At 45.1% G+C, this 11,657-nt stretch overlaps 1 protein-coding gene across 1 annotated transcript; it reads right to left on the bottom strand.

Moving 5' to 3' along the window:
- Positions 1-226: 226 nt before the first annotated feature.
- Positions 227-3,235, bottom strand: LOC125511512 (stem 28 kDa glycoprotein). Its single transcript, XM_048676900.2, has 2 exons — positions 2,737-3,235; positions 227-832 (listed from the first exon to the last, which is right to left on the bottom strand). The coding sequence occupies exons 1-2, from the start codon at positions 3,177-3,179 to the stop codon at positions 448-450; spliced, it is 828 nt and encodes a 275-aa protein (XP_048532857.2). The 5' UTR covers positions 3,180-3,235; the 3' UTR covers positions 227-447.
- Between the last annotated feature and the right edge of the window lie 8,422 nt (positions 3,236-11,657).

Genomic DNA, 11,657 nt, shown 5'->3' with positions numbered 1-11,657 from the left:
TAATAGGCTAGGCGTTTAGTCATCTCATCCTATTTTCGCCCATTGAGACAACTTTTACCTTGTTTCATTACTTTTTTTTAGCTCCGAGCGAACTTGTACTAGACCACGGACCTTTCAGATACTTTGCTTAACAAAGGGGTTGCATGCAACATTCGGATGCAGACACCGGAGTAATCCTCCTTTTCTAAAAACAGTTAAGAAGAAGAACACAACAATAGCCCATGGATTTCTCGCAAAACAAAACAGTGGACCATGGATCCATTGATTAAATAACATGCAACTTCTCCACAAACACGTTCATAATAGCAATTAATCTCAAGTTCTCAACAATGGAAATGAACGAAGCAACAACTGGGGAGGGATTATTGGCAAAACATGAATATACCTAAGAGCATGGAGCTTATTGGATTGAGAAATCAATGGCGGCATGCCCGAGCCGGAGGCAGCCTAGCCGATGTAGTACATGGGGTCTGGCAGCTTGAAAGTGCGGGCGCCCTCAGGCGCGCCGAGGATGTCACTCCACTGGTCGCCGATATTGCCGACGATGACGTACCCGGCGTCCTGCAGCTTCTGCCTCTCGCCGGACTTGTAGGTCACCGCGGAGCCCTTGAAGCCGGGTTGCTTCAGCAGCAGGTTCATCCACCCGGAGATGCCCTGGCGGCGGAGATTGGTGACGGTGATGGCCCTCTGGTCCTCGGTCCGGCCGGTGAGGAACACTGGCTTGATACCGACCGAGCGCAGCTTGTTGTACAACCGCTTCGTCTCTGGCAGCGCCGGGGCGCTCCCCTCCCGCACGTACGCGTTGAAGCTCGTCGCGTTGAACGGTGTAGCCCTGCACTCACATGTGTATGAAGATATATTAATGGCAGATTCAACTACATCAGCTGCTAGCAATTATGCATACCGAAGAAACATAGTGTGCGACCTAGATTGTAGTCCAAGTGGATGAGCGGTAACTAAACCCAATGCTCTGCATCTGTACGTAAGGCACGTGCATGAGCAGTACTGATGTAGTTGTGGACTAACGAGACTGATGATAAATTAAGTTGGCCATGTGGAGCGTATAAATCAATGTATGACACGGCGTGGTCCTACTCCAGCATCATCACGCTACTGTTTTGTTGGACCAAGAACGAACGCCAAACACAATCACTAGTTGTGGTATTTAATCTCATCGTGCACAGCTTTGTTGATTCCTTTGATAAATTAGGTCTACCGTTTGCAGCGTTATTGCAAAGTTTCAGCTTTCAACACAAAAGGTTAGCTTTCTCATGATTAGTTAGATATGTTGTGATAAGCTGTTCATCCTACTTTTCTCGGACGCGCTTGTATGCTTTTATGTTTCCTTTTTCTAGCCGTTCAGTGTAGATCTGCTTTAAATTTCTTAGGGCAAGGTATGATTTACTTTAAAATCGCGATGCACTGGCTCATTCATCACATTAAAAACATATACAAGGTAGTCATACACACAGCTACTTAATCATAGTTTCAAACTAAACCTTTCGCATCAACTTGGCTAGATATGATCTAGGCTTCTACTACGTTTCAAGTTAATTTCCATTTTGTTTCAAGAGAATCTTCTTAACTAAGGTAATAGTGTTCCAACTCAAAAGAAAAAAAAGCAGGAATAGTGTTGCAGCATATGTAAATATGCAGAAGATGTTCTGACTTCTTACATCCAGGGGTAGATTAACGAGCTGCTCTGTTCGTTAAGATCGTGCTCGTTAAGGCTCGGCTCGTTAAGCTCGGTAAGATTAACGAGCAAAAAACCTTGCTCGGTTCGGTTCGTTTGAAGCTCGTTAAGCTCGTGGGCGCTCGTTAACAGATTCTGATGTGATACAGTCTACATGATGAGTGTGTAGATGTGATTTTTAAGAAGGAAGATGGTCACTACAAAAGGAAATGCACTAGTTTGTTTCCTCCTATATAGATTAGATTGAATAGATAGGCTCAGGTGCTACAATAATTTTGTCACGTCAGATGAAATATGTGTTGTGTTGTTACTAACGAGCTTAGCGAGCTACTCGTGAAACTCGTTAGCTCGTTCATTAAGCTCGTTAAGCTTAACGAGCTGAAATTGATGATTGACTTTGTTCATTAAGAAGCCAGCCACGAGCATAACAAGCCGAACTATCGAGCACTTATTAAGCTCGCGAGCTTTTGGTCCAGCCCTACTTACATCTTATAAAATATGTATTATCCATGTAAACTAAACTAAGCATAACATAGTTAGAAAGTATGGTTGATAAGGATGCTTGAAAAAGAAACCGTCCGATAAAGTAGTTAGCCAAGTGGACAACAGATAAGGTCCTACTCCGGCCACCACATACACATGCACATCACAGCACACATCTCTAACTCTAACTCTACTACTAGTATAGTATGTTTCCCTCTTGTTTTAATTTGTTGACCATTCATAGGAGGGACATATATATGGTCCTGCTGGCCGTCTCTGTGACTGTGATTAATTTGAGGTGACCAGCAACATTTCTACATTTCCAGTTTTAGTCTCCCTTGTTTTTCCACTTTCATTCATTAGAGATCTTACGATGCCACATTGCCACATTGTTATTCTAGCTAGTCAATTGATTTTAATTAACGAGGTCTAGTCAGATTTTTAGTTTATAAGATGAGTGCAGCCAGGTCCCTGCTTAGATACACCTGCAATAGATAGCAAGTATAATGCACTACACATAGCATCAGTAGTGTGTATGTATACAATCGAGTAGTACGTACCCGAAGCCGTGCTTGGCGTAGTAGGGGAGGTTGGAGAGGGTGGTCTCGTCAATGTCGAAGACCCACACCTCCTTGCCGTTGCCGGCGAGCTTGAGGGAGTCGACGTACGCGACGGCCTGGTCGATGACGATCTTGGAGTCGCGGCGGAAGTGGCTGCCGAGCATGTAGTGGCCGACGTAGCCCTCGCAGCTAGCGGGCACGGTCTTCCAGTCGCGCACGTTGTGCGCCTCCACGCCTAGCAGCCAGCTGTCGCACGCCACTCCGGCGTGCTTGCCGGAGCCCAGCAGCGGCCGCAGCGCGTGGATCAGCGGCGCCACCACGGCCTCGTCCACGTCCGCGGCCGAGGTCGGCATGCGGATGTTGACCTCCCACGCGCTGCATGAGGCCGCGAGGAGAGCCGCGGCGACGAGGAGGAGCATCGTCGTCGTCCTAGCCATTGCCATTTCTATTGTGTGTTGGTGCTTAATGAGGTGCAAAGAGTGTGGGGTGGCTAGCTCGTTAAATAGGAAGGGAGGAGAAGGGAAGCTGCATCGATCGATCCTAGCTACACGGTGTGTGCGTGAGTGTGGGGCTTTATGAGCGCCGCGCGGTATAAAAACTGCTTTTAGCGCGCGTGGACCCGGTTTGGAATCTCCAGCAGTCGCACAAAAAGCACGCGCACGCTATAACTAATGCAGCGCGCGCATCAAAAAGGCATCGCGCGCAGCATATTTAGTGCGTCCGGTCGCGCGCGCTGCAAACTCTGGGCTGCTGCAGATGGGACCGCTTGATTGGGACCGTTGGACTCGCACGCGCAGCATATTTTGCAGCGCTTGTTGGAGCAAACGTCTTCTAGCGTCCTAAAAAAATTTACTTGCGCGCTGTAAATCTGTTTTTTGGGCGCTGCGCATTGGGCGGCTGTTGGAGATGCTCTTAGGTAGATTAATTGACAAAACAAAAGAGGGAGGGGGTTGGTGTCATGCATACGATCATGATACCTTAGGGGTCGCTTTCAGAGCGTGGGACACGAGCGTCGTTGGGATAGGATCATAAGAGGAGAGTCGCCGACGCGAATAGGACCGATGTGATCCGATCTTAATGCGGTTAGTCCAATAATTCAGTTAATTATAGCATGCATCCGTACCATGCAGATCAGTTGTTCTGATTTACTTCATGCTACATTTTCGATGAAATGCAGTACAAGGAAATCCTTAGAATTTTTTTTCTATAGGATCCAATCTTACAAATCAAATAACCAATACAGGAAAATTTCTTAAGGGCCACAATCCTCCAATTTTTTAATGAAAATCCTCTTAACCAAAGAGGCCTATACTTTTGGCACTCTCCACTATTTTCGAGTATTTAAATTTTATGCAGCTCACTCACCCACCTTGTCTTTATTTAATAGCTCACCCACTCTCTTTGGTGAGAATGCATAGTGTGCAGCAGCTCAGCCTTGTGGATTCCTTGGGAAAAAAAATAGATCTACCATTGCAGCTTTGTTACAGACTTTCGGTTTTCAACAAAAGGTCTACTTTGTCATGATTGTGGCCAAATAAAGTTATTCGAACCCCTCAATTAGTGAGATGACCTATGAATTGATAATTTGTTCATCATTTTTTTTCATACACGCTTGTATACTCTTATGTTTCTTTTTCTAGCCGCCACGTGTAAATTCACTTTTAATTTCTTAGGACGGGGTATGATTACTTTAAATCGCATTAGCTTGTTCATCACATGGTTTGCAGAAAAGGAGGAAGTTATGCCCAGCTAGATAATCTAAGGAATAGTGGTGTAGCATGTAACCGTGCACGAGTTATTTGGACTTGTAACATCCTCATACATACCTTTTCTTTTGTGGAGATTCATAAAAAAGTATCACCAGTTTAACTGACGATTACATTTTTTGGTTGTTCACAAATTTTGTCTTATTTCGCAGTGTTATATAATGTTTCATTGAGTTTCTCTATTGTTTCAAAGTCTATCATAATATTTCGTTGATTTCTTTATTGTTGCATTAAAGTGCACAAAACATGCAAGTGTGTGTTCTTTTTTTTTTGCAATGTAATTTTAAGTGATACGTTTTTCAGAGCTGAATGTTAAACCGTAAAACACTCCATGTTAAGACACTAATCCCGTCTTATAAAAAGGCCCGAGAGAACACAGTAGCTGACGCTCTCTCTAGAGTGGGTTGGTGTAAATGGATGTTACAACTTTGCAAGCTACGAGCCTTTTTTTAGAAGGGAGGAAAACTATTTGTCTCGGTCCATTAATTAAGAGATATTTAGAACAGCATCAACCGAAAAAAGATAGGCTAACAACGAAAGGCTGAAATAATAGAATGGGGCTACTCTTCCGGCATAACTTTTCCCAAATCCTTTGCCCCGGCCTTGATCCATGTTGCCACCTTATTTTTAATCTATGTAAGGATGATGTTTTCCATGGTTGAAATGCCTTGAAAGACATGCACATTTCTTTCGTTCCAAATCGTCCAATTAATAGCATAGTTATGGTTTCCATAGCCTTCCTCTTATGATTCTTGTTGGACACCTGTTTAGACCAACATTCTTTGATCGAGGACTCCACACTCCAGGATTTGGTCTCCAAAGAGACCAAGCCAGTCTCTAATCTAGCTCTGAACTCTATTGAAAAGTTACATACAATACATGTGCACACAACATGCAAGACACAAGAACGACGTCATAATCGTGAGTTCTACACTATCAGTGGACACAACCCATCATCTATGTGGGCGCTTGATTGCCTCTCCTGACCGGTGTTTGGTGGTCCGCCAATTATGATCCCTTCCTCCAACGGGCCAAAATGGGCCCATTAGTGGAGGGGTTCAAGATATATGTGATAATATTATGTACCTCTAATATTAGTTACATCATCAACAATGTTTAGTAGAAAAAGTACACCGTCAACAGTTGTAACCGGCCTAGCCGATGTAGTACATGGGGTCGGGGAGCTTGAAGGTGCGGGCGCCCTCCGGCGCGCCGAGGATGTCGCTCCACTGATCGCCGATGTTGCGGACAATGACGAACCCAGCGTCATGCAGCTTCTGCCTCTCGCCGGACTTGTAGGTCACCGCAGAGCCCTTGAAACCGGGCTGCTTCACCAGCAGGTTCATCCAGCCGGAGATCCCCATTGCCGACACACCAAAGAAGACCTTTTTTCAACAGCTCCAAGCCATGTTGGATTGCATGCCATGTGGGTGATGCGTTGCCTGCAAAAACAGTGTCCACTAGGGACCCATTAGGATAATACCCCGCTTTCAACACCATGGCACAAAGTGAGTCCGGCTTCGTGAGTAGGCGCCACGCTTGGCGAGCTAGCAAGGCTTGGTTGAATATGCGAAAATCACGGAAGCCAAGCCTTCCTCTTCCTTTTGGTTCAATAATTTTGTCCCATGCCCTCCAATGTGTCTTTCTCTTACCATTCTTAGAACCCCACCAAAAGTTTCGCACTAGCCTTGTTAGGTCATCACACACCAATGCCGGTAACTTAAACACTCCCATGATATATGTGGGAATAGCCTGTGCCACAGATTTTATCATTGCTTCAATACCTGCTTGGGATAGGGAGTCTCCCCATGCCATGATCCTTTTAGTTAGACTAGCCTGTAGCATTTGGAATTTTCCTTTGTGCATACTACCATCTGGGGTCGGTAAGCCGAGGTACTTCCCCTCAAATTCCGAGTTTACTACCTGAAGCTCCTGCTTGATAGCTTGTTGCACCTCCACCGGGCAAGCCTCACCAAACTGAATAGAACATTTCTGTGGGTTAATAAGTTGTCCTGTAGCTTGCTCATAACTATTAATAACACCAGGATGTACTGGGCCTGCTCCAGGTTAGCTTTGAAGAACAATAATGTGTCATCCGCAAATAGAAGATGTGAAATACCGGGTGCTCTCGGGCATACCTTCAAAGCTTGTAGGTTATGATTTTCTATTCCTTGCCTCAGTAAAGCACTTAGTCCATCGGCGACAAATAGAAATAGAAACGGTGATAGGGGGTCTCCTTGCCGAAGCCCACGCGATGGTGCAAACAAATCTAAGGTGACTCCATTAAATTTCACAGAGTATCTCACCGAGGTCACACATGTCATAATCCACTGAACCCACTGGTGAGCGAAGCCTCGCTTTATCATCGTCTGCTCCAAGAAGACCCAATCCACTCGATTATAAGCCTTTGATAAATCCAACATATAAGCATAGTAGTTGTTTTCTTGCTTTTTCTCGTATTGCATGAAATGGAGGCACTCAAACGCCAAGAGGGCATTATCCGTGATCATCCGTCCTGGTACAAAGGCACTTTGTTGCGGAGAAATGATTTCATCCAAAATGGGTCTCAACCCATTCACCAGTCATTTTGCAACAATTTTGTAAATAACGTTACAGAGACTTATGGGCCTGAAATCAGAGACTCGGGTTGGATCATTTACTTTCGGAATAAGAACAATTATCTTATCATTTATCCCCTCTGGCATTACTCCTGTACGAAAAAAATTCTTTGACTACACATATGACTTCCTCCTTTAAAACCAACCGGTTTCGCTGAAAGAAACGGGCTGGGAATCCATCACTACCGGGAGCCTTAAGCGGTCCGATCTGGAAGAGGCTATCTAAAATTTTCTTATCACTGAAGTCAGCACAAATACTTAAGTTTATTTCATCAGTTACCTTTGGTTGTACTAGCTGTACAAGGGGAGCCTGAACGAGTGCATTGTCACAAGTAAAAAGGCTCTGGAAATACGCATCTACCAGATCGCCCATCTTTTCCTTTTTCTCAACTCTAGCGCCTGAATCATCAATAAGTAATTTGACTTTATTTTTCCTCGCTCTCCACACTGCCCGCTGATGAAAAAACTTTGTATTGCGTTCTCCTTCCCGCAGCTAGTCAATACGTGATCGTTGCAACCACATGAGTTCTTCCTTGTACATGAGATCATTCATATGGTCTTGTACTGTTCATTGCGATCAGCATTCATACGCAGCAACTCCTCCAGCCTTGTTCTAGACTTCTCATGTGCACGCACCACACATCCAAACCTACATTTGCTCCATACATGTAGCTCGGCCATCAGCTCACGTAAGCCTCTGCGTATGTCACCCAGGTGTATCTTTGATCCCGCGTTAGCCCATGCATTCTTAACCCTCTCAGGCAGGCTATTATCAGTCTCCCACATAATCTCGTATCGTTTCTGGTTTGGCTTGAAATTCATTTTTTCCTCCTTTATACACTGTAAGACCACTGGACAGTGGTCCGAGCAAGGGCTTACATGGTGCATGACCCATGCCTCCGAGAAGATGTCCCGCCAACGGTTATCCGCCACTGCCCGGTCAAGGCCGACTTTAACATTCCGACTTCCAGCTTGCTTATTGTCATAGGTAAAAGGCACACCCGAAAATCCCAAATCTGACAACTCACATATCTCCAAGGTGTCTCTGAAGGCCAACATCTGTCTTTCTCCACGTTGTGTTGCTGAGAGATGTTCGAAAGACCACATGGCTTCATTGAAGTCACCAATCACACACCACGGTAATGCAAACCTTGTTTTCAAGCCTTGTAATTTCTCCCACATCAAATGGCGGTTTTCCACCCTCGGTTCACCATACACACAAGTTAAGTGCCAAAGTGGATCATTATCAGACACACGAACATATGCATCAATATATCTATCATTTATTTCTTGAACATCGACAAAGATTTGATCACTCCAGAAGAGGGCTAGGCCCCCACTCAGACCATTGCTATCACATCCAGCAAAACCCCTCAGACCCGGTCTACCTCTTAAACGACGCACTTTTTCAGCTTTAACTCTAGTTTCACATAAAAAGACCAAATGTGCTCTGGCAGTCCTCGCAAGTCCCACCAACTCATGAACTGTCGGTTTGTTGGCCGCACCCCGACAATTCCAACTCAGGCAATTAATTGCTCCTGACGGGACGCCACATTCGGCCCCGTCAGTTCACCGGCAGCCCCTGGGCCGGTTGCTTCCTGCTTAATAGACTGGTCCTCTGTCCCGGCGGACGTGCCATCCGCAACCACCTTGCCCCTCTTCTGAACACCACCGGCCATGACAACCTCCTGAAAGATAACAATTGCCTCGTCTTGCTCGTTCTGGTTCACGCGTTGCTCCTTTTCTAGCACTGTATGCTTGTTCTGAAATAAGACAACATCGTTCATCTCCGTGTCTTGGTTGTTCAAGGAGACAACCTTGTCTATCGGGTACCTTGATTGCTGCAGATTGGCAATGGACTCTTTGATCAGTGATCCTCTCACTGGTACATCAACATAAGGCACAAGGGCTTTGACACAACCAGCCTCTGTTTGGTGTCGACGATCGCAAATACACCATGGATCACGGCTGCGTGTTCCACGGGTTCCCCATTAACCGGCTTCGGGCTGGCAACATCCACAAGGGGAGCCCCATGATCGTCCCCACCGGCTTCCAGGTAAAGTACACGGCTGGATTTCCTTCGGCTGCACCAAAAGTGACATCGCCTCCGCAATCTTCATCTCCACAGAACCGTACTCAGGAGGCAGGGATCGATCTGGCGGGTCGCAAGCCTTCAGATGAGTTTGTGCCATCAGTCTAGGGTTCCTTAAGACCGCGCCCACCTCTCCTTCCCCTTCCCTGAAGTGGTTCATGCATATATTGGGCTTCAGCTCTTGCACATGGATAGGATACTCCATGGATACCCGAACATGGATAGGGTATGCCATCAGGCGACCAGCAGGGTCAACAGGAGCCCAGGGCTCAAGCGACGGGCGGGCGGACGTAGCCGCGACGGGGCCGTGGTACACCCTGGGGACGCACACGGGAACATTGCCATTGGCTGCGATGCCAGGGCCGGGCGGCGGCGGCGACAAGGGCGTCGCCCCTGAGACGCCAAACCCTAACATACGGGAGGCGGGGGCAGGGGCGGCAGCGCGGGGAGGCGCGCGGGGGAGGCGGGGCGCAGGTGCGGCGGCGGGGGAGGCGGCGGCGCGGGGAGGCACGTGGGGCGGCGGCGAAACTAGAGATATTCATGCACGAATCCATGATATGAGAATCTAAGAGTGGTGGAGATTGACTGTTCCTATAGAATTCAATCTTACGAATCAAATAATCAATACAGGAAAATTCTTAAGGATCACAACCTCCAAAAAATTTATGAGAATCCTCTTATTCAAAGAGGCCTGTATAACTTTGGTACTCCACTATTTTCGAGTACTAATAGTATCTATATATTTTGTGCGCCTCGCTCAACCTCCTTGTCTTTTTTAATAATAACTCAGCCAATATTTGTGACGCGTGAGTGAGAATGCATAGTGTGCAGCAGCTCAGCATTGTGGATTCCTCGAAAAAAAAAAATAGATCTACCATTGCAGCTTTGTTACAGACTTTCGGTTTTCAACAAAAGGTCTACTTTGTCATGATTGTGGCCAAATAAAGTTATTCGAACCCCTCAATTAGTGAGATGACCTATGAATTGATAATTTGTTCATCATTTTTTTTCATACACGCTTGTATACTCTTATGTTTCTTTTTCTAGCCGCCACGTGTAAATTCACTTTTAATTTCTTAGGACGGGGTATGATTACTTTAAATCGCATTAGCTTGTTCATCACATGGTTTGCAGAAAAGGAGGAAGTTATGCCCAGCTAGATAATCTAAGGAATAGTGGTGTAGCATGTAACCGTGCACGAGTTATTCGGACTTGTAACATCCTCATACATACCTTTTCTTTTGTGGAGATTCATAAAAAAGTATCACCAGTCTAACTGACGATTACATTTTTTGGTTGTTCACAAATTTTGTCTTATTTCGAAGTGTTATATAATGTTTCATTGAGTTTCTCTATTGTTTCAAAGTCTATCATAATATTTTGTTGACTTTTTTATTGTTGCATTAAAGCACACAAAACATGCAAGTGTGTGTGTGTGTGTGTGTGTTTTGCAATGTAATTTTAAGTGATACGTTTTTGAGAGCTGAATGTTAAACCGTAAAACACTCCATGTTAAGACACTAATCACGTCATACAAAAAGGCCCGAGAGAACACGGTAGCTGACGCTCTCTCTAGAGTGGGTTGGTGTAAATGGATGTTACAACTTTGCAAGCTAAGAACCTTTTTTTAAAGGGAGGAAAACTATTTGTCTCGGTCCAGTAATTAAGAGATATTTAGAACAACATCAACCAAAAATGATAGGCTAACAACGAAAGGCTGAAATAATAGAATGGGGCTACTTTTCCGGCATAAAATTTTCCCAATCCTTTGCCCCGGCCTTGATCCATGTTGCCACCTTATTTTTAATCTATGTAAGGATGATGTTTTCCATGGTTGAAATACCTTGAAAGACGTGCATATTTCTTTCATTCCAAATCGTCCAATTAATAGCATAGTTACGGTTTCTATAGCCTTCCTCTTATGATTCTTGTTGGACACCTGTTTAGACCAACATTCTTTGATCGAGGAGTCTACACTCCAGGATTTGGTCTCCAAAGAGACCAAGCCAGTCTCCAATCTAGCTCTGAACTCTATTGAAAAGTTACATACAATACATATGCACACAACATGCAAGACACAAGAACAACGTCATAATCGTCAGTTGTACACTATCAGTGGACATAACCCATCATCTATGTGGGTGCTTGGTTGCCTCTCCTGGCCGGTGTTTGGTGGTCCGCCAATTATGATCCCTTCCTCCATCGGGCCAAAATGGGCCCATTAGTGGAGGGGTTCAAGATATATGTGATAATATTATGTACCTCTAATATTAGTTACATCATCAACAATGTTTAGAATCCCTCAAACAAAAAATCAACAATGTTTAGTAGAAAAAGTACACCATCAGCAGTACAAGATCGAAGTTAGGAAGAACAACACATCTATACTATAATATAGCCCATGGGTTTCTTGCAAAAAATAACAGTGGACCATGGATGCACTGA

Source organism: Triticum urartu, chromosome 5A (assembly GCF_056163025.1).
Source record: "Triticum urartu cultivar PI428250 chromosome 5A, HENAU_Tu73, whole genome shotgun sequence".
Classification (NCBI taxonomy): Eukaryota; Viridiplantae; Streptophyta; class Magnoliopsida; order Poales; family Poaceae; genus Triticum; species Triticum urartu.
Note: the sequence above shows the minus strand (reverse complement) of the source record. Positions and strands in the feature narration are given on the sequence as shown.

Bases quoted from the DNA above. Each gene is read 5' to 3' on its own strand.
- LOC125511512 (XM_048676900.2), bottom strand. From the start codon at position 3,179: ATGGCAATGGCTAGGACGACGACGATGCTCCTCCTCGTCGCCGCGGCT. The intron at 833-2,736 runs GTACGTACTACT...ATGTGAGTGCAG, and splicing joins TACGCCAAGCACGGCTTCGG to GGCTACACCGTTCAACGCGA.